Source organism: Heterodontus francisci, chromosome 2 (assembly GCF_036365525.1).
Source record: "Heterodontus francisci isolate sHetFra1 chromosome 2, sHetFra1.hap1, whole genome shotgun sequence".
Classification (NCBI taxonomy): domain Eukaryota; kingdom Metazoa; phylum Chordata; class Chondrichthyes; order Heterodontiformes; family Heterodontidae; genus Heterodontus; species Heterodontus francisci.
This window is the reverse complement of record NC_090372.1, coordinates 6,853,026-6,879,029: the sequence shown is the minus strand read 5'-3', so window position 1 is coordinate 6,879,029 and position 26,004 is coordinate 6,853,026. Positions and strand designations below refer to the sequence as shown.

At 40.8% G+C, this 26,004-nt stretch overlaps 1 protein-coding gene across 3 annotated transcripts in view; it reads right to left on the bottom strand.

Annotated features, from left to right (window-relative positions):
• Positions 1 to 26,004, bottom strand: part of LOC137381327 (cadherin-6-like) — a 157,794-nt gene that overhangs the window by 40,069 nt on the left and 91,721 nt on the right. For all 3 annotated transcript variants that reach the window (XM_068053737.1, XM_068053746.1, XM_068053756.1), the window contains exons 5-7: positions 16,434 to 16,601; positions 12,324 to 12,514; positions 11,982 to 12,235 (exon numbers count right to left, since the gene is read on the bottom strand). In XM_068053737.1, the coding sequence (XP_067909838.1) occupies positions 11,982 to 12,235; positions 12,324 to 12,514; positions 16,434 to 16,601 (613 nt within the window). The remainder of the gene's footprint in view (positions 1 to 11,981; positions 12,236 to 12,323; positions 12,515 to 16,433; positions 16,602 to 26,004) is intronic.

The window sequence follows — 26,004 nt, the reverse complement described above, 5'->3', positions numbered from 1 at the left end:
TGCCCTTAAACCTACCTTGGTACTCATCCTTAACTTCATAATGACCCAATTCATCCTTTTCTCCCAAAGGAAGACTGCTTTACTTTACCACTTGGGTTCTTCATTGATTACTTGTTGTATCTGGAATAGCACTTAGGCTGTGCCTATTTTTGTGGAAAATTGTAGCTTTAAGTCGCTCACCAAGGAATCCTCCCACCTGAGGGGTAGCATTTGTAGGCGGGTGGGATATTACATAACATAGTAAGAGCAGCCTGAACGTACTTTCCAACCCACGTGCCTTCCATTCACTGAGCAGCTCATCATCAGTATGATATTTACTTTGTATAAGGGTCACTCTTTGTTCTGCTTAAAAATGAACAAGTAAAACTCTTCCTTGTTCAAACCTGTCACTGACAGTTGTGCCCTGCTGTTACTGAACATTTGTGTGTCAGTCTGGTACACTTCTTTACACAAGGGAAGTTTTATGGCTTCCTAACAAAATCTATTGATAAAGGAATCGAAAAATAAATGCCAGCCACTGTAGAGAGAATGACACCAAGATGCTTTCTTGAAGATTAAATAGTTAGTTGAATTGCCATTAACTTTAACAACACTAACCTCTGTTTAATTTTGATTAATTTTTTGTTGTCGATGTTGATTTAAATAGTGAAGACTACTGCTGGCACTGGGAAATTGGCTCAGGGTGATTGCTGAGTGTGCAATGAGACTGAATTAATGTCAATAAAGATATAATCATAATGACAAGAATGCTTCACCTTCAGCTCTGTATCTGCCAATTCAGCTGTCTTGCACTATCAAGCTCAACGATTCCTCTCAGGCAGTGGTCTCCATCAACACTCAGTGTTCAAACAACATTTAAAAAGACCAGCAGAAAGATAAAAACAAACAAGGGGATGCAAAGTTAATTGTGGTGGTATGTGGCTGTTTAATTTTTCAGAAAGGTTATTGGCAGGAAGCAGTGGTGTTGTGACTCAGCTGTTCAATCAATATCTTTTGTTTTTTGAACCTTTATGCCTTGAAGTAAGCCTCCCCAAATATTATTACACAAAAGCTTAGCACATTCCTATGATAACCCTTGGTTTTTTGCTGCATGAAATTTCTCTACCCATTATTTTAATGGAGCTGCAAACAAACTTAAAATAAATGGGTTACAACCTCTGTTACAACACTATATAATTTTGCACAAATATATTTGAAGGCTAATTGTCAGAAAACCTAATATCAAGCAATTAGCATGTCTTATCCAGTTAGCATGTCTTATCCAGTTCAGATGGTATTTATATTGTAGCATCACTGTTGGTACTGATATAAAAAGAAGTGCTAGTGCCTCTGGTGAACTGCTGCCTAAATTGGAAAGTTGGCCTGACACTCAGGCTAGTGATGCAGCTCCCACATTGTCTGAAAAATTGACTGATCTGGAAATGAAAGCTGTGACCGGTGCTGTTCTTGTGCCACTGCTAGTCTCTTAGAATCTGAATTCCAAGATCTTGCAATGGTGACAGGAGAGCTAGTCCCCCCACAAAGATACTTGCTCCCTGCTCCAGATATAGACAGTGTTACTTCCTGGTGCACAATCCTATCAACAAATACAATTCTTGCTCAGAATGTGTGAGGGCTTCACACATCTAAATAAATTATATTCAGCCCTGCACTTCCCAACTTTTGAGCAGGCATCCCACCAAACATTGGAACAATAGGAGTAGGTCATTCAGCCCCTTGAGCTTGTCCTGCCATTCAATTAGATCATGGCTGATCTGTACCTCTACTCCACTTGCCCACCTATCTTTTGATACTCTTACCGAACAAAAATATGTTGACCTCAGTCTTGAAAATTCGTAGCATTTTTTGGGGGGAGGGGGAGGGGCACAAGCTCCAGATTTCCAACATCCTTCGTGTGACGAAACACATCTTGATTTCATTTCTAACTGGCCTAGCTCTAAGTTTAAGATTACGCCCCTTTGTTCTGGATTCTCCCACCAGTGGAATCAGTTTCTCTGTATCTAATCTATCAAATCCCTTTATCATTTTAAAGATCTTGATTCAATCACCCCTCACCAGCGAAACTCAAAGGAATACAAACTAAGTTTATCCAAACTATTCTCATAATTTAAGCCATTGAAACTAGGTATTAAAGACTAGCAGCATTCTGGCATGTGAGCAAGGGACAGCACCATTATGTACAAAAAAAAAATACTGAAAGTCTGAAATAAAAATAGAAAATGCTGGAAGCAGTGTTCTGATGAAAGGTCAACGACCTGAAACATTAACTCTGTTTCTCTCTCCACAGATGCAGCCTGACCTGCTGAGTGTTTCTAGCATTCTCTATTTTTATTTCATTATTTTACAATAGCAATGCCACAATTAAGATGTGAGATTTGTGTATAAAACTGCTCTACTGCAGCTGTAATGTGTAAAGGTGAAGGGTATTAAATCAGGAATGGCAAGGATATCAGTTGGCACCACAATGGAACTGTCTGCACTTGCTGCTGCTTCTAGCTACTCCTACCAGGAAGATCTGCTCTCATGGTGTCACGCTCGTCTATCTTACAACATCCTCACACATCCACTGTACCTCATCTGCAACTGTTCAGGGACGTCCATCATCCACCTACGCCTGGGCCGATCCCTCTTTCTGCTGCCCTCCACTTTGCCCTCTAGAAGAGATCTTTGTAGCTTTTCAGCTCTGATCAAATGTCCCAAATACTGACATTTTCTTTTCTGGATGTCACTTTTTAGAGTGTTTTTTGCTCTTGCTATTTCAAGCACCTCTTCATTTGTCTTATGGTCTGTATAAGGAATTTTAAGCATACGTCTTAGCATCAACATTTCAAAGGCCTCTATTTTCTTTCACAGATCTTTACTTATTGTCCACGTTTCTGAGGCATGCAGGATCTTATGAGTTTTTTCCTTGTTAAAAGCTTGACCTTTCTTGTTGTTAACACATCTTTCACCTTCACAAAATTACTTCTGGCTATCTCTATCCTTCTTCTGACTCCAGCATCGCGTCTGCCATCTTCTGTTAACATTTATCCGAAATAGACAAACTCATCTACTTGTTCCAGTGTGACACCATCCACTTCAAACTTCACTCTGGTTTCTTTTAATATAGTCCTTCTAACTGCCATTGTTTTTGTCTTTCTGGTGTTCATACTCAATCCATATTCTAAACTTCAACATGTTACTTTATCTACAATATTTTGTAGGCCTCTTCTGATTCTGCAAGTAGCACTGTGTCATCAATATACTGCAAATTAGTCATGTTCTTACCTCCAATTTTTACACCTGGAAGTACATATAATTCTCTGAATATTTGTTCTGTGAACAAATTGAATACTTCTGGTGACAGTACACAGACTTGTCGTATTCCTCTCTTCACTTGAAACAGATCTGATTGTCCATCTTCTAGCCTAATGCTTGCTACTTGGTCCCAACATAGGCTCTGGATAAATCTCACATCTTTACTGTCAATGTTACATTTCAGCAACACCTCTATTAGCTTTTAGTGATAAACACAATAAGATGCTTTTTCGTAATCTATAAAGCATATGGAAATGCTCCTTCACTGTTGCTAGATCAAAATCCCGGAACTCCCTTTCTAACAGCATTGTGGGTGTACCTACACCCCAAGGATTGCAGCAGTTCAAGAAGGCAGCTCACCACCACCTTCTCAAGAGCAATTAGGGATGGGCAATGAACGCTGGCCTAGCCAGCGACACCCACATCCCATGAACGAATAAAAAAAAAAGTTTTTGTTTACTTCTAGATATTTAACAAAGATTGTTCTTGGGTTAAATATTTCTTCTCTTGTTCCTACTCCAGGTCTAAATCCAGATTGTGTTTCACCAATTTCTGCTTCAAATGTGCTACTATTTCTTTCTATTATGATTCTCAAGATCACTTTAATGAGCCGACTCATTAAGCTTATAATTCTCAACTGATTGCACTCCATTGCTTTAGGTTTCTTAGGTATCTTAATGAATAATGAATGTCTCAAGTCACTTGGAATGTATCTTTTGGTATATATTTGATCACAAATTTCTGTTATCACTTCTAATTCTGTTTCTCCAAGGACTTTTAGATGTTCTGTTGTTACTTCATCTATGCCTGGAGCTTTTCTGCACATGCCATAGAGTAAAAATTGCATCTGCAGTTCTCTAGCAATTAGCAAGGGTAACGGCCTCTGCAGCCTTGTGGCAGCAAGTAAGCAATTGGAAATCTCACCATCTGTTATATGGGCAACTAAGACAGACAGTACATGGAATGAAAAGAAGAAAGATTTGCCTTTATATGGTGCCTTTCATGACCACTGGATGTCTCAAAGTGCTTTCGAGTCAATGAAGTACTTTGAAGTGTAATCACTGCTGTGGTACATCTTTAAGAATGTGTGGTTATGTTTTCGATGTACAGTAGTGTAAGGGAAATGATGTAATGTACCACGTGGCTTCTACTCTGTGTGTGAGTTTGTAGAGAGTAGTTGTCCAGACCAGACCAGACCTATGGATGATTACTCCTAGTTGTACATGTGCAGCATAGTCATCAATAAAGAACCGGTTCCTTATGCATGGTTGATATTAGTGTATAGTCAACACTAAAACACGGAGAAGAAAACACCACAGTCACTGTTGTATGTATGAAAGATGGCAGCCAGTTTGTGCACAGCAAGTTCCCACAAACAGCAATGTAAAAATGACCAGATAATCTGTTTTTGTGATGTTGATTGAGGGGTAAATATTTGGCCAGGACACTGGGGAGAACTCCCCTGCTCCTCCTCAAACCAGTGCCATGGGATCTTTTGCACCCACCTGAGTGGCAGACAGGACCTCGATTTAACATCTCATCTGAAAAACTGCACCTCTGACAGTGCAGTACTCCCTCAGTACTGCACTGGTGCGTCAGCTGTGATTTATGTGCTCAAGTCCTGGATTGGGACGTAAACCCACAATTTTTGGACTCAGAGATGAGAGTGCTACCAACTGAGCCACAGCTGACATGCGTGACAATAACACATCTGACAACGGCACGTCTGTTCATGACAGGCCTCTCAATGGCACATCTGACACACCTGTCAATGACATGCCTGACAATAGCACACCTGTCAATGACATGCCTGACAACAATACGCCTGACAACGATACGCCTGACAACAAGACGCCTGACAACGATATGCCTGACAACGAGACACCTGACAATGAGACGCCTGACAACGATACACCTGACAACAGAACACTCGACAATGCCTGACAATAACATGCCGGACAGCAACATAGAATCTGCAGCACAGGAATAGGCCATTTGGTCTACTTGGCCTATACTCCACACATGCCTACTGCTGCTCTAACTGCCTCTTCCCACCTTGCCCCGATATCCTCATAACAAAGTGATAGCAGGTGTCAGCACTGTTAGAGGTGCTCTCTTTCAGCTGAGACATTAAACTGAGGCTCTGCCTGCTCCATAAAGTGGATGTAAAAGATCCAGTGACACGCATTCAAAGAAGCGCAGATGTGTTCTCCCCAGTAATTATCTGGTCATTACCATGTTTCTGTTTGTGGGAGCTAGCTGTGTGCACATTGGCTGCTGTGTCTCTGACATTACAACAATTCAAAAGTACTTCATTGGCTGTAAAGCAATTTGGGATGTTGTATGGTTGTGAAAAGTGCGAGTCTTTCTTTTCCAGTGGAAACTGAGGCCGTATAATCTTTCAGCTGTTAAACCTGCATCTCTTTCCAGGCTAGGGTAATGATCATCTGGAATTATCAGCCGGTTTGCAGTCCATAGATGTGTCCAACATTTTACCGATGCAATATCGCGCAGGGCCAGTGTTTTCAACTGCTCTCACATGGAATATTGACAGCATCAGGGCACATCTGCCCAAGCTCATCATATTACTGGATTTTATAAGTCACTCACAGAAGTTTACTTGGCCACCTGAGCCCCTAGAGACAGTATTATGGCCCAGATGAGTTGAAAGGGGTTTCACATCATCACTGTTGAACTGAAAGCAGCCTGCAAGGATGCCTCTCCTATAACCAAGGCTGTAGTTAATGACATCCTTGCACAAGCCAGGGACAGATCCAGAGTGTAGATACAACAAAGCACATCCACCACCAGGATCATTATACAAACTGCTGACATCTTGAAACAGTGCTTCAGAAGGCTTGACAGATAAGAGGTGGCTTATAGTGTAGCTCCATCATAGTTTCCAAGCTCATTATTATCTGTTGCAAAGTGCACAACTTTACAATACAAAGGTGCCTAATGAAGAGGAGGAAACCACTCCCAGCCACAACCAAAGTGAAGACAGTAGCCCAGTGGATGGCACTGGAGAAACATCAGTTCTGTCAGGAAGGCTATTGTGTCAGGCACTGATGCAAGAGACAATCAAAATGAGTATTCATGGCATCTCCTAATCACAAGCGTTGCAAAACATTGTCCTCCTCACTACCTCAGCAACCATCCATGTCTGTCCTGTGAATGCTGATACCAAATTCAGCAGTAGCAGACAGAAATTCCCTGTTCATTGGAATATAGGAGCACGAGTAGGCTATTGAGTCTGCTCTGCTGTTCAATTAGATCATGACTGATCATCTACCTCATTGTCACTTTCCCGTCCTATCCCCATATTTCTTGTTCAAAGGTCAAGTAAAATGAAACCAATTTATCACCTTCTTTCTGCTCTGTGCATGTGGTTTTACTGTTTTGTTTTGCCCCAGTGTTTGTCCCTTAGTGAAAGTGTATGTTGTGCACATTTTTACTCTTAAACTGCTTCCATCACATCTGCTGGTTGCTCCTGCTTATTTCCTGCAACATCTACCATCAGTGGGATAGGGGAGAATATGGATTTGTCAGGGGCTGTATTGCTTTGAGAGACAGAAACCCTTCCACTTACCCACTCTGCTCATGGTCTGACGGGCTCTGACTCAATACACCTGATCTACTGAACTAAGTGGGATCCGATTTGTAAACCGCAACGATATCATTGAAGCCTTGCCTCAATGTTTTCTCCGCTGATTCCTTAAGCTTGCTCTCTAACACTTCGGGGGTTGATGTAGCTGTGTTGATGCTCGCAACAGATGGTGGGAATGATGCAAAGTCCTGTGGGGTGCTGCCAGCTTCTGTTCCCACTGCAAGTCGACAAATCCAACAAGAGGAATATTTGCTACAAATGCAAGAGAAACACCTTCAAACAATGTTTGTGTGGCAATACACTGTATCTGGGGGTCTTGTGCTTCAGCATGTCAGTGAATGTGTGATCAAGTAAGATAGTTAGGAGGTTAGGAAGTAATCAATTTTCTATTGGATGATAGTATTGACATCCTGGCTTTGACTGAAAGTTGGCTGATGACTGGCAACACCTTGCCTCTTCCCAAAGCCTTCTCCACCACAGAATGGCCTGAAATGTTTCTGGAGATACCCAGAAGGCATGAGACTGCATTTTGAACTTTACTGCATTTGGTTATGCTGCAGTGTGAGCACATTGGCGAGCAACAGTTAGAATTGGCTACAACACAGTACAACACAGGCATCTACCTGAGAATGTGAAAAATTGCCCAGGTACCTCCTGTCCACAAAAAGCAGGACAAATCCAATCCGGCTAATTACCGCCTCATCAGCTATCAGCAGTAAAATGATGGAAGGTGTCATCGACAGTGCTATCAATAGCACTTATTCAGCAATAACCTGCTCACAGATGCTCTGTTTGGGTTCTACCAGGGCCACTCAGCTCCAGACCTCATTACAGCCTTGGTCCAAACATGGACAAAAATGCTGAATTCAAGGGGTGAGATGAGGTAAGAGTGCCTGCCCTTTACATCAAGGCAGCAATTGACTGAATGTGGCATCAAGGAGCCCGAGCAAAATTGGAGACAAAGGGAATCGGGGGAAAATTCTCCACTGGTTGGAGTCGTACCTAGCACAAAGGAAGATGGTTGTAGTTGTTGGAGGCCAATCATCTCAGTCCCAGGACATCACTGTAGCAATTCCTCAGGGTAGTGTCCTAGGCCCAACCATCTTCAGCTGCTTCATCAATGACCTTCCCTCCAACATAAGGTCAGAAGTGGGGATGATCTCCGATGACTGCACATTGTTCAGTACCATTTGCATCTCCTCAAATACTAAAACAGTCCATGCATGTGCGCAACAATACTAGACAACATTCAGGCTTGGGTTGGTAAGTGGCTGGTAACATTCATGTCACACAAGTGCCAGGCAATGACCATCTCAAACAAGATAGAATCTAACTATCTCCCCTTGACATTCAATGGCATTACCATCACTGAATCTCTCACTATCAACATCCTAGGGGTTACCATTGATCAGAAACTTAACTGAACCAGTGACATAAATACTGCAGCTGCGAGAGCAGGTCAGAGGCTGGGAATTCTGCAGTGACTAACTCACGTCCTTCAAAGCCAGTCTACAAGATACAAGTCAGGAGTGTGATGGAATACTCTCCACTTACCTGGATGAGTGCAGCTCCAACAACACTGAAGGAGCTCGACACCATCCAGGATAAAACAGCCTGCTTGATCGGCAACCCATCCACCACCTTCAACATTCACTCCCTCCACCACTGCCGCACAGTGGCAGCAGTAAGTACCATCTGCAAGGTACACTGCAGCAACTTGCCAAGGCTCCTTCAACAGCTCCTTCTGATCTCTAACATCTCGAAGGACAAGGTTAGCAGACGCATGAGAATGCCACCAGCTATAAGTTCCCCTCCAAGTCACATACTATCCTGATTTGGAAATTTATTGCTGATCCTTCATTGTCTCTGGGTTAAAATCCTGGAACTTCCTCTCGAATGGCACTGTGGGCACACCTACACCATATGGACTGTAGTGATTCAGGAAGGCAATGCACCACCACCTTCTCAAGGGCAATTAGGGATGGGCAGTGAATACTGGCCTTGCCTGCGATGCTCACATCCCAAGAATGGATATAAAAATAATTGGTCATTTGTGCCTTTCATTTTCCACATGGCAAGTTTCTGATTGGGGATGTGTTGAGCAAAGGCCAGGTGTTTCTTCATAAAATAGGAGGGCTTCATTCCAGTGTGGTCCCAGACATTTCCTATAGGAGGCCATTCAGCCCATTGAGTTCATGCCGTCTTTCTTCAAAGCAATTTAGCTAGTCCTTCTCCCCTGACCTTTCCCCATACCCTTTCAAATATTTCCTCTCAGGTGCTTATCCAATTCCCTTTTGAAAGCCACGATTGAATTTACCTCCACCGCCCTTTCAGGCTTTACATTCCAGGTCATGAAAAAGCTTTTCCTCATGTTGCTTTTGGTTATTTTGCCAATCACTTTAAGTCAGTGTCCTCTGATTCTTGACCCTTCTGCCAATGGGAACAGTTTCTCGCTATCTGCTCTGTCCAGACCCCTCATGATTTTGAACACCTCTATCAAAATCATGGGGGGTTTCATGACTTTTTAGTTGCCTGATTGCTACAGGCTCTTGAGAAGGCTCCTATCTATCCTCTCTAATGCAAAATGGTTCATAGTTCAGCAAGGGACAGCTGGGACGAAACATGTACATATAAATAATATAAAATAAATAAAATGGGCACAAAAATAAGATATATCTTCCAGTCACCTTTTGCCAAACTCTGAAAGTGGTGCTGATCTGGTTGATTGGTCACTGATTTACACTTAACTGAAAATGGCCAATGAGCATGGCAGAATGACTTTGATGAATTGTTACATGGCTAAAAGCAACAAGACTCCAAAATAAGGAACTGGACATGAAGGTGGTTCAGAAAAAAGAGTAATTGTGAGAGGTGCTGTCAGATCAGGACAGAGGTTACTCTAGAGGTAATACTAAGGGTTTATAATTGTAATGGTCAGACTGTATTTGGAGTGCCTTGTTCAATTCTGGTAATTCTGCCAAGTTTAAAAACCGTGTACGAGGATTTGTGCAAGCACTGACTTCAGCCACCTGTACTTGTAACATCATGGTGAATTCACTTAACTGATTAGTCTATGACAATGGCAATGTCTATCCTGGTTGGATCTTCTTTATTCAGAAATTAAATCAAGATTAGTTTGATGGTTACGACTGTGCTTTGAAATGTTAATACAAGTGAATCAGCAGACCACGGAATACAGAAATTAAATTATTCTGATTGCTGAGTTATTACAGCATGATCTTTTCAGAAGGATTTTATTAGCAAGACACTGAAGCCCACACACACGGTGTAAGAGCTGACTTAAATGCTTGGATGTAAACTGAAAGGATTCCCATGGCACTAAATCACAACTCGAGTTATTCATCCTTAGCTCTGTCTGGAGTTCTAAATTCCCCAGTTTGCAAATTCATATAATTCATATGCAACTTCTTAAAGATACAAAAAGAACTAGTTAATCCAAGAGTTTTACTGCTTATTGAGGTTGTGGAAAAAAATTGTTCTAATAACATTTATTTTAACTCCTTGAGGACTGATTCTATCTTTATTGTTTTAAGTATTATGCTTCAGTAAAATACTGTCAATGTGTATCATTCTACTTGTAAATAAATCTGACAAATAGTGTCAACCTGTAACATTAGCTGAACAATATACACCTTTCAAAGAAGTAAGGTGCATGTTATGTCTGATAACACAATATAAAGGTAGTAGTTAATCCTGGACCCACTATCTCATTCACATTACATGTAGACACAAGACAGAAGTGTAGGGAGAATGCCCTGATCACCGCATTAATTCATATGCACAAAGCTCTAATGGTTGCATTCATAACTGTGCTTCTTCTCATTGCCCCACGTACACTGTTGATGTTATGTAGTAACATAGTATTTACAGCATAGAAATAGGCTATTCATGTCGGTGTTTATGCTCCAGCCTTCTGCATCTCACCCCATCAACATATCCTTCTATTCCTTTCTCCATCATGTGCTCATCTAGCTTCCATTTAAATGCATTTACGCTGGTGGCCTCAACCACTCAATTGACACAATGCACATGTGTCATTCAATAGGAAGATTTTGTTTTTAGCTTTTTCAGCTTTGGACTAAACCATGTCGATAGCTTTCCCGACATGGAGCTACGTACGGTGGGCATACATGTTGGAAATCAAAGCAAGGGTGCCATTGGGCTCAGTGCTATTTTCTATCTATAAGTAACACTTTTAATAGGCACAAAGTCTCCCACAGTGTACATGCATTATGTTAATACATGATGCACATTATATTTCTGGAATTCTGGCATCATCCTAGAAAGTAGCGTATGACTGTAAAATGGGTCATTTCCCTTAAGAAAGCAAAATGTGCATCACAATTTCATATCACCCACTTAGGGAAGCGATAAATATTTCAGATACACGTAGATGCTCAGATATTGATCAATACAGATTCCCTGTAAAAGATTTATTTCCCTGTGTGCATTAGATAAATACTACCGCTTAAATATATTTTTATTTAGAATTACTTTCTGTTCAAAGTAGTCTTTGAAAACATCTTTTGGCTTTATGTATCCTATTTAGGCAATTCCTCCATGTTATGCATATATTAATTGGTAAATGCTTGCTTCTCTGTTTCATACTGGAATGTATCTGCCCTTTAATTCCTGAATGTTGTTTCATATTGTTTTTCTTTTGAAAATAATACAAAAAATGATTATGTGTCAAAAACTATGGGAGTTAGAACCAAGGAGATTTGATAACTGACTGGGATGAAAATAAAATCAATTGCTGTTAGCTATTACGCAGTGACAACAGTGCATGATGTTTTTTGGAATCTGTTCTTAAAAGCACATGTATGTGGAACAATGCTTGGATTCTGGAGACTCGCTTGTGTGAGGGTCATGTCATGAATATAGTAGCTATGACGCTTGAGTCTGTATTTTATAAACGTTACAGAGGGAGTTGGCTAGAGTTGGAAATGTAGGTTGAGCAGCGACTATGCAAACATAACAGACACAGGATGTTAGTAGGTGTGATACAGTACTATAATGTGGATATCTTGTATTCTGTCAAGATGGTAAAGCTTACCTGACTAAGTTGCGCGATGCGTCAGGATCCTGCGCTGTTATGGCACCTATGGCAGTCCCCACATCAATGTCTTCATACACCTCTAACATGTAAAAGGGTCTACTGAACACTGGGGGCTCATCCACATCCTCCACTGAAATCCTCACAGTGGCTGTGTCTTTGTATGGACCCAGGTAAAGGAATCGAGGGTCGAGGTGACTGTTCAGCGCTTCTACCTTTAAGATGTAACTTTTCTTGCTCTCATAGTCCAACATCTGAGATAGAAGAACAAAGCGTTAGTCAATCTGATTGCAAAAAACAAAATGGAAAAATGCCAGAAGCAAGCAATGATCTCATCTGCACCTTTCTCACAATAAGAATGACACCTTCTTGCGTAGCCTTGTCTGTAGTGATATCAAATATATTCATTCCATCACCATCGATGATGCGATAAGTTACTTCTGCATTTTCCCCGATATCTGCATCATAAGCTTTAATTCTGCCAACAACAGCACCTTCTTGGGAAGACTCCTTGACATTCATTTGGTACGTATCTGCAGGGATAAGAAATTTTATCAGCTATGGTTGCAGGGTTAGACATTACTTTGGGTTAGACTCCAATAAAACTCAACCAGACCTGTAAAAACTAGGGTTTCGCAAAGAATGGGTTGGCCTACTTTGAAATGTACATTCAATCAAACGTAAAGGTGGCTTTGAGAACAGGATGGAAGTGTAATGGTGACAGTTAATTCACAAAAACTCATCCTAGGAGCTGAGAATCTCAAAAACTCTTCAGTTTCAATTGATATAACCACTGGCCCAGTGAGAAATATCAACCAAGTGTCAGGAAAGCTCAACATATGCCCAGGAGCAAAAGTTTACCTTTTCACCAGCGCGATAAGCATTACAAGAAAGGATGAACTGGACAATTCTAGTTAACATCAGGCTTGCAAACTCAAGTTGAATTTAATATGAAGGGAACATTTCACAGATCAATAGTGAGCACGATTTGGTATGCTCAGTTGCAGTTCTTTATTCTTAGTCGCTGTGCTTTTTAAAAACGTTGTGGATTTTTATCATTCATTCTCAGTGTGCAGGCATACGAGTTGCTCTGAGAAGATGATGGTGAGTCTTACTCTGTTGATATTTGATGCAATTGAGTAAACTGCTAGGCCACTAAGCCAGTTAAACATCAAACATGTACACGTCTATAGCCACATAAATCAGATTGGATGAGACCAAGTACATGAGTGAAACAGTTGGAATTTTTCAACAATCCGACAGCTTCATGGTCAGTTTTACCAAAAGTTTTATATTTCCAGATTTTATTTTTTTTAACTGAATTCAAATTCCCAAAATCTCAAATTTGGATTCGATACAAAAGGAGAACGGACCACAAAAGGACAAATGCCAATATGATGTTGAATAGATCAAGAATAGTGTCTTCTTAAAAAGAAAAGATTACATGGAGATATATCTGGTGAAACCAATGGACATTGTGGTTATATTTGGGGGTCCATTTTACTCTTTGCGTGGGAACGCAGCAAAAGTGAGCCTCATGCCCGCCTGGGATGTTTGGATGATGCTATTGACTGTATTTCATTAGCATCACACCTCCTGCCGACTAGACAGGGCCAGGATGTCGTTGGAAAGCACTGCCCAGCCATTAAAATCATGTGGCTCAAAGGCTACCAGTGTGGACCCATGAGGACATTCCTGGTACAATCTGAATCTATCAGAATTTGGTGGAGAGAAGTCCGGGGGTAGGGGAAGCCTAACATTCCGTTGTGGGTTCCCAGAGCAACAACCCTGCTCCTCCTGGACCCACAAGTTAAGAAAAGAAAAATATTTTCAAAAATGACCTGGTTGGACCTTCTCCTCCCCTGGCTGCTGCTTTTGACAAAATTGGGTTGGTGGCAAAACCACCACAGCAGGTTATTGAGAAGTGACACCTCAAATACCACACATAATCAGAACAGACATAGTAGACATATGACCCGTGACAGGTGAGAAGGTTTACCAGCCCTGAAACAGATGAACGGAATTGCCTTGCCTCTGCCGCCTGCTGTAGTCATCTCTTCCATGCCTTTATTCTGATCAGGGTGTTAAGCCGAAGCTAGCATGGATGCACCCTAAAAAGCGTCCTCCCTTTGTCTGCGTTTTTCCCTTCTCAGGTGCCCATTAATATGCTTTAATTTTGGGGGCTGGTGAGTGTGTCATGCCCATCACTCATTGAATTACATCTTCCCATTCAATTTTCCAATCACCAGGATATGTGTGTCCAAAGTAAACCCCTCCTGGCCTAGGTCTCAACCCGCTGAGACCATCTATTGTTTATCTCTTGTAAGGACAGTTTGCTACCTTCTTCCAGCCAGTTTGTTTTAGATACATGGACGTGACTCCTTCTCATGATTTCTTAATAGGCTGAGCTATGCTTACACAAAGATCTTTTCCTACGCTATGTCCTTGGTCAGATAATGGCCTGATGAAAAGACCTTATTCATGTCAGCAGAGACTTTTAACCAGAAAGAGAGAGACAGAGAGAGAGATCTTAATATCTGTCTTAGGGAAAATGTTAGAAGCTATTATTAAAGACGTTACAGCAGGGCATTTAGAAAAATTGAAGGTAATCAGTCAGAGTCAACATGGTTTTATGAAAGGGAAATCATGTTTAACTAATTTATTGGAGTTCTTTGAGGGAGTTACATGTGCTGTGGATGAAGGGAAACTGGTGGATGTATTGTACTTAGATTTCCAGAAGGCATTTGATAAGGTGTCGCATCAAAAGTTATTGCAAAAAATAAAAGCTCATGGTGTAGGATGTAACATATTACCTTGGATAGAAGATTGGTTAGCTAACAGGAAACAGAGAGCAGGCATAAATGGGTCATTTTTTGGTTGGCAAGATGTAATGAGTGGTGTGCCACGGGGATCAGTGCTGGGGCCTCAACTTTTTACAATTTATATAAATGACTTAGATGAAGGGACTGAAGGTATGGTTGCTAAATTTGCTGATGACACAAAGATAGGTAGGAAAGTAACGTGTGAAGAGGACATAAGGAGGCTACAAAGGGATATAGATAGGTTAAGTGAGTGGGCAAAAATCTGTCAGATGGAGTATAATGTGGGAAAATGTGAAGTAATCCATTATGCCAGGAAGAACAACAAAGAAGCATATTATCTAAATGGTGAGAGATTGCGGAGCTTTGAGATGCAGAGGGATGTGGGTGTCCTAGTGCAGGAATCGCAACAGGTACAGCACGTAATTAGGAAAGCTAATAGAATGTTATCATTTATCACGAGGGGAATTGAATACAAAAGTAGGGAGGTTATGCTTCAGCTATTCAAGGCATTGGTGAGACCACATCTGGAGTATTGTGTACAGTACTGATCTCCTTATTTAAGGAAGGATGTAAATGCGCTGGAAGTAGTTCAGAGAAGGTTAACTAGACTGATACCTGGAATGGGCGGGCTGTCTTATGAGGAAAGATTGGACAGACTAGGCTTGTATCCGCTGGAATTTAGAAGAGTAAGAGGTGACCTGATTGAAACATATAAGATCCTGAGGGGTCTTGATAGGGTGGGTGTGGAAAGGATGTTTCCCCTTGTGGGAGAAACTAGAACCAGGGGTCACTGTTTAAAAATAAGGGGTCACCCATTTAAGACAGAGATGAGGTGAAATTTTTTTCTCTCAGAGGATCGTGAGTCTTTGGAACTCTCTTCCTCAAAAGGTAGTGGAAGCAGAGTCTTTGAATATGTTTAAGGCAGAGGTGGATAGATTCTTGATAAGCAAGGAGGTGAAAGGTTAACGGGGGTAGGTGGTAATGTGGAGTAATCAGTTCAGCCATTAACTTATTGAATGGTGGAACAGGCTCGAGGGGCCGAGTGGCCTATTCCTGCTCCAAATCTGTATGTCCGTATGTTGAAAGTTTTTATATAGTATTCAATTAATTTGTTAACATTTCATAAGGCCATTAGACAGCCATATCTTACAGTAGGCAGGACATGCTGTTTCCTCCTCAGACCTAATAACTCTAAAGCTTGAAATCAAATGAATTATCTTGAGCTTTAAGCATTCCTCTAGCCAAGAGAGTGCTTTACAGGCTATAAAGTACCCATGCTTACAAGTTCTTTCAATAATCTAAAAATATTAGTTCAATATGCACAGCAAATGTGCAATATTCTCTGACATGAATGTTGGACATGATTTATAAGGGTAGTTAATAAACTGTGGATTTGATATTTTGCGTACTCTTTGTATTAATCTGGTTTATGTAAATCTTACAAAAGAAAGTCTTTCTACATTGGAAAGGAACATTATTTCGGTAGACATAGTCCAGACTATATGGACACCAGACTCATTCGGACTAAAATGCAATGGTGATCAAATGAGTTTGTACCGTTACTCATAAATGCTACATACATATAAATTATAGTTTTACATTTTGTAATAAAGCATTAAATATGACTCACTTTGAGGAAATCTGGGAGGATTGTCATTGACATCAGTGAGGGAGATGTTTACAGATGTCGTCCCTGATAAGCCTCCCATCTGCTCACCCATGTCCTTAGCCTGGATGATCAGTTGATACTGTTCCTTTGCTTCTCTGTCCATGTTTGGTAAAGCTGTCCGAATAATACCTAGAATAATCCACAAGGTCAAAAACAAATCAATCAGAATTGCAGAGTATTAATAATGCAGCAGGCAAAAACATTTACCATATTCTTGGGAGAATTTGCTTTTGTTCAATCATTGAGGTCTGAGTCAACCGCGCTCTTTGTCTAGGAAATTGCTAAAAGCTCTGTAATAATGACTTAGCCATGGTGTGATCCAGCTAATTAACATGTTAGTTTAACCAGTGAAAAACTAGTTCCCAGAAGGTTCAGTTGATAAATTTGCTGATGAGTGTGAAACTGTGCTATATAGACCAGAGGGTCTTAGATTTGATTTCTGATCATTGTTGTATTCGTTGATCTCATCCAGGGTGACTGTAGGATTTTGAGATTGATTTCAACTTTGTTGGGCTAGGAAGGGGAATAAAATCAGCTAGATTTCCTATTTCTGATGGCTATGCACCAATTGATGCTGGTAAACCCAAATGTGGTAACCCAGTAAGGACAGAATCAGGATTGACTATAATGTTGCAATGGCCAAAGATGCTGACACTCAGGCACAACTTCTTGAGGATTGCACACAGTGGGTGACATAGTAAACAATAGCAGCTTTGCCTGTGATTTTCCATTCATCAACGGGTATAAAATCATTGGTAATGTGGTGTAGAGTTTCCGTTTTGGGTGCAATAGGCCATCCGAGCACAAATTGCGTTAAGTTTTCAGAAGTGATTTTTTTTTGCTCAAGTTTCTGCTCAAACTCATTTGCATACTGGCAAACTTCAAATCTGCCATGAACCAGTGCAATTGAACAACATTTTAGAATGTATTCTTTTTGCAAAAAAAATTTTGGATTAAAAAATATTGCTTGGTATATTTGAAAGTGGTAACAGGGTGCAGTCTAATTCATACAACTGAAAATGGATTCATCACAAAAAATAAGCATTTTTAATCAAAGTGTCAAGTCCACTACCTGTGAATAACCTGATCCTAAATAACTGAAAATGACTTTTAAAAATTATATCGAACCATTTATTAGTTATGTTGTAGAGTCGTCAGTTTCTTATCTTTAATACTTATGTGGTCTTAAATCATGCCCATTCGTTCACGTCCCTGCAATGAAAAATTAGCTTAATTTGAAGTCTCCTTTAAGGTCCACAAATCACGTAATTAGCAGTAACTCACCATCATGATTAATTTGATCTAGGGGTGTGGCTAGTTTTGTGGGCAGGGCCAGCTTCTAAAGCAGTGTTTTTTGAATTAGTGCAAAAGATTATAGAAACTCGATTTGCACTGGGCGTAAGCTGTACTTGAAATTCCACCATCTTTTGCGCTAGCTTGGTCGATCTTGGGCAAAACTAAAAGCACAATCTAGAGGAAACTCCTGGGCAAGTAGTGTAGTTTTTTGACAAGCCTCTCACTGTGTGATGGCACTGCTCGTAGCATGGGGCCTCAGAATTCTCAGCCCTTGCTGTCTTTGTTGAAACATGCAGAATGGCCACTTTGGTGACGTGTCAGAGAACAGCTAGTGCCTGTGAGAAGATAACCGAAATGTGAGCCAGTATCTTCAGGAGAGTAGAGAAGGAAATTGGAGAGGCAACACTCCTTCATCCCCTACTCCCCCCAAAACATTCAAAAATCTAAAGAGTTCTGACTATGGGAACAGTTAAATTCCTTCTTCAAAAGTTTCATTCCTTGTGCAACAAAGTATGTAAAAAATGACAATTTGTAAAATTAGACATTGCTTGCCATAACCTGACATTTCGTTATTAAGCTGTTTTTCCACAGTTTCTTCATGTTATTTCTCAAAGAATTGAGGGATTATGTTGACCACCTACGAAGAAATACTTCAGCTTTTTCTGTGACAGGGTACAACTATAATCATAAGATAATTAGGGGAAAGGAATTTCGTCCCATTGTAATTCATCCATCCAAAGAGACCCGAATGACCTCCACCATTGTAACGTCCTAGTGCTTCTTAAATGGTTCCAGAGTTTTAGCCTCGATCTGCAAGTTTATTTGATGCATTGCTCATTCTTTGGGGTAGATCTTGACTTTGTGAAATAGTGAGTCAGCTGCCCATTCCACATCTTTCCTTTATTTCATTGACGACATGTTTCCCAATCTATTCGCTTTATCTGTATCCTTATATCATTGAATTTAGCCATTGTAAAACTATGTACTAGGCTCCTTATCTTAGGCATTTCTGACTCCCAGATCATGTTAAACATTATCATTCAGTGGTTGCTGTCCTCCAGGTGTGCTATGACTTCCATTTACAAAAAAAAATTAGAAAATTTACAGCACAGGAGGACATTCGACCCATTGTGTCCATGCTGGCCAAGAAAGAGTTAACCAGCCTAATGCCACTTTTCATCTTTTGGTGCATAATCCTGTAGGTTACGGCACCTCAAGTGCATATGCAAGTGTTTTTTAAATGCGATGAGAGTTTCTGCCTCTGCCACCCTTTCAGGTAATGAGCTTCAGATCCCAGCCACCCTCTGAGTGAAAACATTTCTAATCCTTCTACCAATTACTTTAAATCTATTGACCACATTGACCGCCCTACTAAAGGAAATAGGTCCTTCTTATCCACTCTTTTCTGGATGTTCAACGAATGGTCAAAATAAGTATCATCTCTTGTGGCTTCCTCCGAACATGGGCTAAGAAGCGTTCATGCACCATATCCACCAACTCTGCCTCCAAACAATTTGGGCTTTCTCACTTTATATTGGGTTGATTGAAGCCTGCCACTAGAATAATTTTCTAATTCTCACATACCCTTCCGATCCCTTCAGAGAGCAAACTGATCTTCTTGCTGACCTTGTCGTCTATCGCACATCCCTTGGGCTAGCTTGGATTTATTTTTGCATTAGAGAAGCCTAGCTGACATAGTTTATCTTGTATCATTCTAATTTCAACAACAGGGTGAACTTGTTTCATCTTACAGCTGTCTCTGACATATAGACCCATGCCAATTACTTCTTTGTCCATTCTGTCTTTTTGAAACACTCTACCCTTGAATATTATATTAATTTCCATTCTCTGGCTTTAGCTATCTTTATGACCTTCCCATCACATTGTAGTTCCCTACACCCACCCAACGGGAGCAATTTTAACCCATCCCACTAATCGGAAAACTGATGGGTTTGGGTACAATGCTGGTCCTGCCCAATTTTACTTTTCATTGAAGTCAATGAGTAATATTGGATGGGTACAAAATCAGCATTCCACCTGATCCCTTGGGTTTCTCACCTGGCAAATTAGATTAATTGTCTCCTTATTTCTAATGCTTCCAGTGTTCATGTATGTTCATCTTATCTTGGATTTGCTTCCTGTTGTGTCTCCTGTGTCCTCCTATTCTTGGTTTCTAGTTCATATGTGTCGCTCTGAGTGCCTGCATCCATATGTACCTGTTGACTGCCTTCTACTCTACAATCAGGTTTGTCTAGGCTTCCTACTTCCACAATTGATTATTATTTCTCTTGGGTGTTTGTTTTTACACTTAATTACCCCCTTTGTCTTTGCCTTCTCTCCCATACTTTTATTTTAATAAATATGGTTCTGCTTATGCTTCATCTTTTCTGATTCCCCCCACTTGGGCTGAAATACATTTTATTTGTAAATGAAGTAAGTCTCATTCTACACTGTGCTTTTTAAAAACACAAGAACGAAAATTCTAAAAATTAAAATCCACACTTCAACAAATTCTTATCTTGCTTGACTCCAACTTCTACTGGAATCGATGCGTGTAAGATTTAGGAGTTTGTCTGAATTAAATGCAATGGAAGATTTGGAACTGTGTGAAATGGGCGGCCCACCTGCTGTTGTCCAACAGAAACGGTTCCAATTAAAAAATTTTAAAGGTTGAACTGGGCAAATGATTGGGATTAATTATTCTGCAAACAATTTGAATTTATGAGACTAATAGGCTGGTTCTCCTGTTGGAACAAGACTTCTGCCTACTGTCCCAATCACAGCCTGACCCCGACTTTCTGGGGTTGGGACCATTTATTTATCCTGGCCCGGCACCTTTTGGGATACTCAGGAAACCTGCCACCTATTCGAGCAGGAGAATGCTGGTGGTGATACTTCAGGAACCACTGCTGAAGCACCATGAGGAGTGGAGGCTGAATTTAAAGGGGGTTAACTACAAAGCTAGAAATCTAGTGGCAACATTGCTAAGCCTCACCATAGTCCGAGGCTTAACAAAGATCGGTGCTTAAGACCAAAGGAGAGTTCGATGTGCCCACTAATTATCCCAGGTCTTTCAAGAGGCAACATGGACTATCATCCCCTCTCTCAGCTATCCCTGGGACTGGCAGTGACAGTGGCAAAAGGCAGGAAAATTAGCTGCAAATACAAAAATAAAATACTGCAGATGCTAGAATCGGAAATAAAAACAGAAAATGCTGCAAATACTCAGCAGGTCTGGCAGCAGCTGATGAAATGTCACACAGACCTGAAACGTTAACTCTGTTTCCCTCGCCACAGATGCTGCCTGGCCTGCTGAGTATTTCCAGAATTTTCTGTTCTCATAAGAAGAAAATTAGCTGATTTGCCAGGTTTCGCTTCTCCAAAGGCATTTACAGGCTGTTATTGGGGTGAATGGGTGGGGGTGCTGGGGGCTGGGGTGTGGGGGCTGGGTGGCATCAGGAAGATTGTAAACAAGAAGGTGGAGGCAAACCTGCCTCCGTGATTGATTTCCTTTGATTGTACCACCCAATTTCAGGCCATATAGTGGAGGAATTTCCGGCTCTTCATGCTGGATTTCCCGGTTTTGTGACAAGGTTTAGAAATTAAATGATGTTATAATGTAAGAATATGTTGACACTGTAGCCAAGGATGTTCTGGGTTACTCTATAGCGGCAGAACGAACACATCCACCCTCATTTGTTTCAATAACAGAGCGAACTGCTCAACCAGGAGACACTCAAATTCACAGAACTGAAGCAATAAGGAAAGGAGAGAAATAAAGAAAAATTGCTGGAATTCTGAAATGTTAAGTTTCAATAGCATTAGGTATGGTTATCCTGTTCCTGTTGTGACCATCAGACCTGGAGAACCCTTCCAAAGGTGCATCAATCACCAATGCTTGAGGAACTCTATGTGCACATCAACCGCCAGCAATCCACACTGACAGTCTGCTAGTTTACGGTTGTGTTTTCAGTCGAGTCCGAGTAAAACTATCGGAAGCAGCTCAAGGGATTGGGGAATTTCAAACGGAAGTTATGTCAAATATAACTCGAGTTTCTGCTGATTGTGGCACTTTAAAGAGACTATTCAAATGGAGCTTGTTTTCTCAGGTCTATAGGCGCCTGTAGGCATGTTTTAAAAGTTTTTACTGATTAAAGAATATTCAGTTTACCAATAAACTGACAAGTGTACATCCAGGAAGCTAGTAAATGGTTCAGTGTAGTTTTTTTAAGCCATTTTCAGTGACTCTCCATGGCCTCACCTCTCCCTATCTCTGTAATTTCTCCAGCCCTACAGCCCTCTGAGATCTCTGCACTCCTCCAATTCTGGCCTCTTGAGCATCCCTGATTTTAATCGCTTCATCATTGTTGGCCATGCCTAGACCCTTAGCTCTGGAATTCCATCCTTACATCCCTCCTTCTCTCTCTTCCTTTAAGACCCTCCTTAAAACCTACCTCTTTGACCAGTCTTTTGGTCATCTGCCTTAATACCTCTCTATCTGGCTGGTACTAAATTTTGGTTGATAATTGCCCCTGTGAAGCACCTTGGGATGTTTCACACCCTACCTGATGTTTTTCTTTTCCCATTGACATTGTTGGTCTGGATGCGACAGGTGGGAATTCACTTATGCACCTCTGCAGGCTGGTATATGTCAACTCAGTCCAGTGCACTCAGTGCAGTGGATTCCCTGCAACTGCTCCACCCTGATAGCATTTGCCTTATAAGGGACAGATGGAGGCTCCACCTGTTACAAAGGCAACTCAGAAACTCCCACAGTCCAGCAGGAGACCAGCAGAACGACTGAGGAATTATAGCCCTTGTCAGCTGAATTCCTTCAGCCCTCAATGCATTCAGACCACAGTGATAGTTTACACATCCTATTTTAAGACAGCATTTTTCTTTTTAAGAAGGATCTCCACTGGTACACAATTCCAGATGGCACATACACGAATAAAGATGATTATTAATTTGCCCAGATAATGGTCTTTTATTTTGCTTCTCAATCCCAGTTGTGCTTTTTCCAGCATGAAGACAGAAGGTTAATTGCAAAAACAAAATCTCTGACTAGATTTTTAGGTATGCATATTTGTAAAAAACTAAAATTATCATCAGTTCTTGGAACATTTTCAGTCAATTTTAATGTAGCCACAATGACCTACTTTCCAGATTGCTGCCTGTACCAGGTTGTCCGATGTTGCAATCTGACTAAAATCAGCTGTCATTTTTATTTTGCTCTCAATTTTTTGATCGCATTACTCTCTCAGTACTTATCCTTTCATGCAGTCTACATTAGCTGAAAGCTTTGGCAGCTTGGCTATGTGATATATGAGGCTTCTCCATAACTTCACTGCCAGTGATGCTTTTCACTCAATCATCCAGAAGTGGCTTTGATGTACAGAGGAGGGGGAGTGGATTGGCCAGGCTAGGGGAGGAGGGAGGGTCAGAATTACTTGTAAGCAGCAGTATGGGGAAGGGAATTAGATAATCAATTTATCCAGATGGCTGGACATCATTTGGGAAAAATACAATGTCTCCCCATCTCTGCAACCTCCTCTAGTCAGTCCTACAAGATCTCTGCACTCCTCCAATTCTGGCCTCTTGAGTATCCCCAATTTTAATTACTCTACCATTGTAGCATCAGTTTCCTAGGCCCTAAGCTCTGGAATTCCCTCCCTAAATCTCTTTGCCTCTATCCCCTCTTACAGAATCATAGAATAGAATTATAAAATGGTTACAGCACAGAAGGAGGCCATGCGGCCCGTCATGTCTGTGCCAGCTCTCTGCAAGACCAACTCACCTCATCTCACTCCCCCACCTTTTCCCCACAGCCATGCCATTTTTTTTCTTCAGATAATTATCCAATTCTCTTTTGAATGCCTCGATTGAATCTGCCTCCACCACACTCTCAGGCAGTGCATCCCAGATCCAACCACTGGCTGTGTAAAAATATTTGTCCTCATGTTGCCGTCACTTCTTTTGCCTATCATTTTAAATCCGTGTCCTCTGGTTCTTGATCCTTCTGCCTATGGTAACAATTTCTCACTATCTACTCTGTCCAGACCCCTCATCATTTTGAACACCTCTATCAAATCTCCTCTTAATCTTCTCCAAGGAGAACAGACCCAGCTTTTCCAATCTATCCATGTAACTGAAGTTCCTCAACCCTGAAACCATTCTCATGAATCTTTTCTGCACCCTCTCTAATGCCTTCACATCCTTCCTGAAGTGTAGTGCCCAGAACTGGACACAATACTCCAGTTGAGGCTGAACCAGTGTTTTATACAGGTTTATAATAACTTCCTTGCTTTTGTACTCCATGCCCCTAAATTTCAAGCCCAGGATCCCATATGATTTATTAACCGCTTTCTCAAACTGCCCTGCAACCGTCAATGATTTATGCACATATACACCCAGGTCCCTCTGCTCCTGCACCCCCTTTATTTTATATTGTCTCTCCTTGCTCATCCTACCAAAATGAATCACTTCACACTTCTCTGTATTAAAATTCATCTGCCTCTTATCCGCCCATTCCACCAGCCTGTCTATATCTTGAAGTTTATCACTATCTTCCTCATAGTTCACAATACTTCCAAGTTTTGTGTCATCTGGAAATTTTGAAATTGTTCCCAGCACACCCATCTCTAGGTCATTAATATGGATCAGGAAAAGCAATGGTCCTAACACTAACCCCTTGGGAACCCCACTATATACTGTCCTCCAGTTCGAAAAACAACCATTCACCACCGCTCTCTGTTTCCTGTCACTCAGCCAACTTCGTATCCATGTTGCCACTGTCCCTTTTATTCCATGGGCTCTAGCTTTGCTGACAAGCCTGTTATGTGGCACTTTATCAAATGTTTTTTGGAAGTCCATGAACATCACATTGCCCTCAACAACCCTCTCTGTTACCTCATCAAAAAACTCAAGCAAGTTAGTTAAACATGATTTGCCCTTAACAAATCCGTGCTGGCTTTCCTTAATTCATCCACATTTCTCCAAGTGACTGCTAACTTTGTCCCAAATTATCATTTCCAAAAGCTTTCCCACCACTGAGGTTAAATGGCTGGCCTATAGTTGCTGGATTTAACCTTACACCCTTTTTTGAACAAGGGTGTGACACCTGCAATTCTCTTTTAAGACACTTCTTAAATCCTCCCCTTTTGAGCAAGAATTTGGTCATCTGTCCTCGTATTGCCTTAAGTGGTTCGGTGTCAAATTTTGTCTGATGACATTCCTGTGACGTGCCATGATAAAGGTGCTATATAAATGCAAGTTGTTGTTGTGTTGCTATTGAGTATGATATGTGCTCTATTGTGTGCCAATGCAGTTTAAAATAGAAAACTGGAGAATGTGAAGTGTTTTGGGCTGTTACTACAATTAAACAGTGAAGCTACCTAATATTTGATTACACTCATTTCTACTGAGCTTTATGGAACCAAGTCTATCAATGAGTGAACCTTCTGAAGTTTGAACTTTACCTTCTCACCAAGGAAACATTCTACAAACACCAACATGTATAAGTAAGGTCTTTGAGAATATTTTGAGCTTTTCTAAGTAAGCAATGTATGAAGTTGAGTTTTGATCAAGTTTACATTTCCAGGTCTAAAATACCATGTGCACACACTGATAAATTTTTATATAAACTGAAGCTGACCATGCATAAGCCCAAATTGGGTTGATTGAATTTATCCTTTTTTCTCCAGCCCCTTTACTATGTGGATTTCATATTCAATTTCCAGATTTTTAGTTTTCTTTTCAATTACTGTTTAGTAATAAAGGTTTGAAAAGTCACCAGCACTCATGTGGAGATATGCAATCTTCAGCATCAAGTGTGAAACATTCCTAATCTCTTCATGACCAGCACTTGATGAAGTGAGGCTACAAAACAGCTCATCTTAATGCAACCCAAATGACCCCAAGCAATCACATTACAGCTCTGTAAATGTACCATTTCTCTGTTCGGTTCAGACTAATCCAATGTATTTTGTGCATAAAATCCCATTAGCGTTGGAATATTTGAAGCAGCTGAATTACTAAAAGATTAGACCAATGAAGAGTGGTATTCCAGATCTCATATTGCAGAGCTTTACATAGTTATATTGACAGACATGGAACATTCTGAATAATTGAAAAGTGATACTGGTCAAAAACAGATCATCAATCCCTTGTGAGTTCTGACATTTCAAATATACAGGCCACACAGTGGAAAAGGTGACATTGGGAGGTGATATATCCA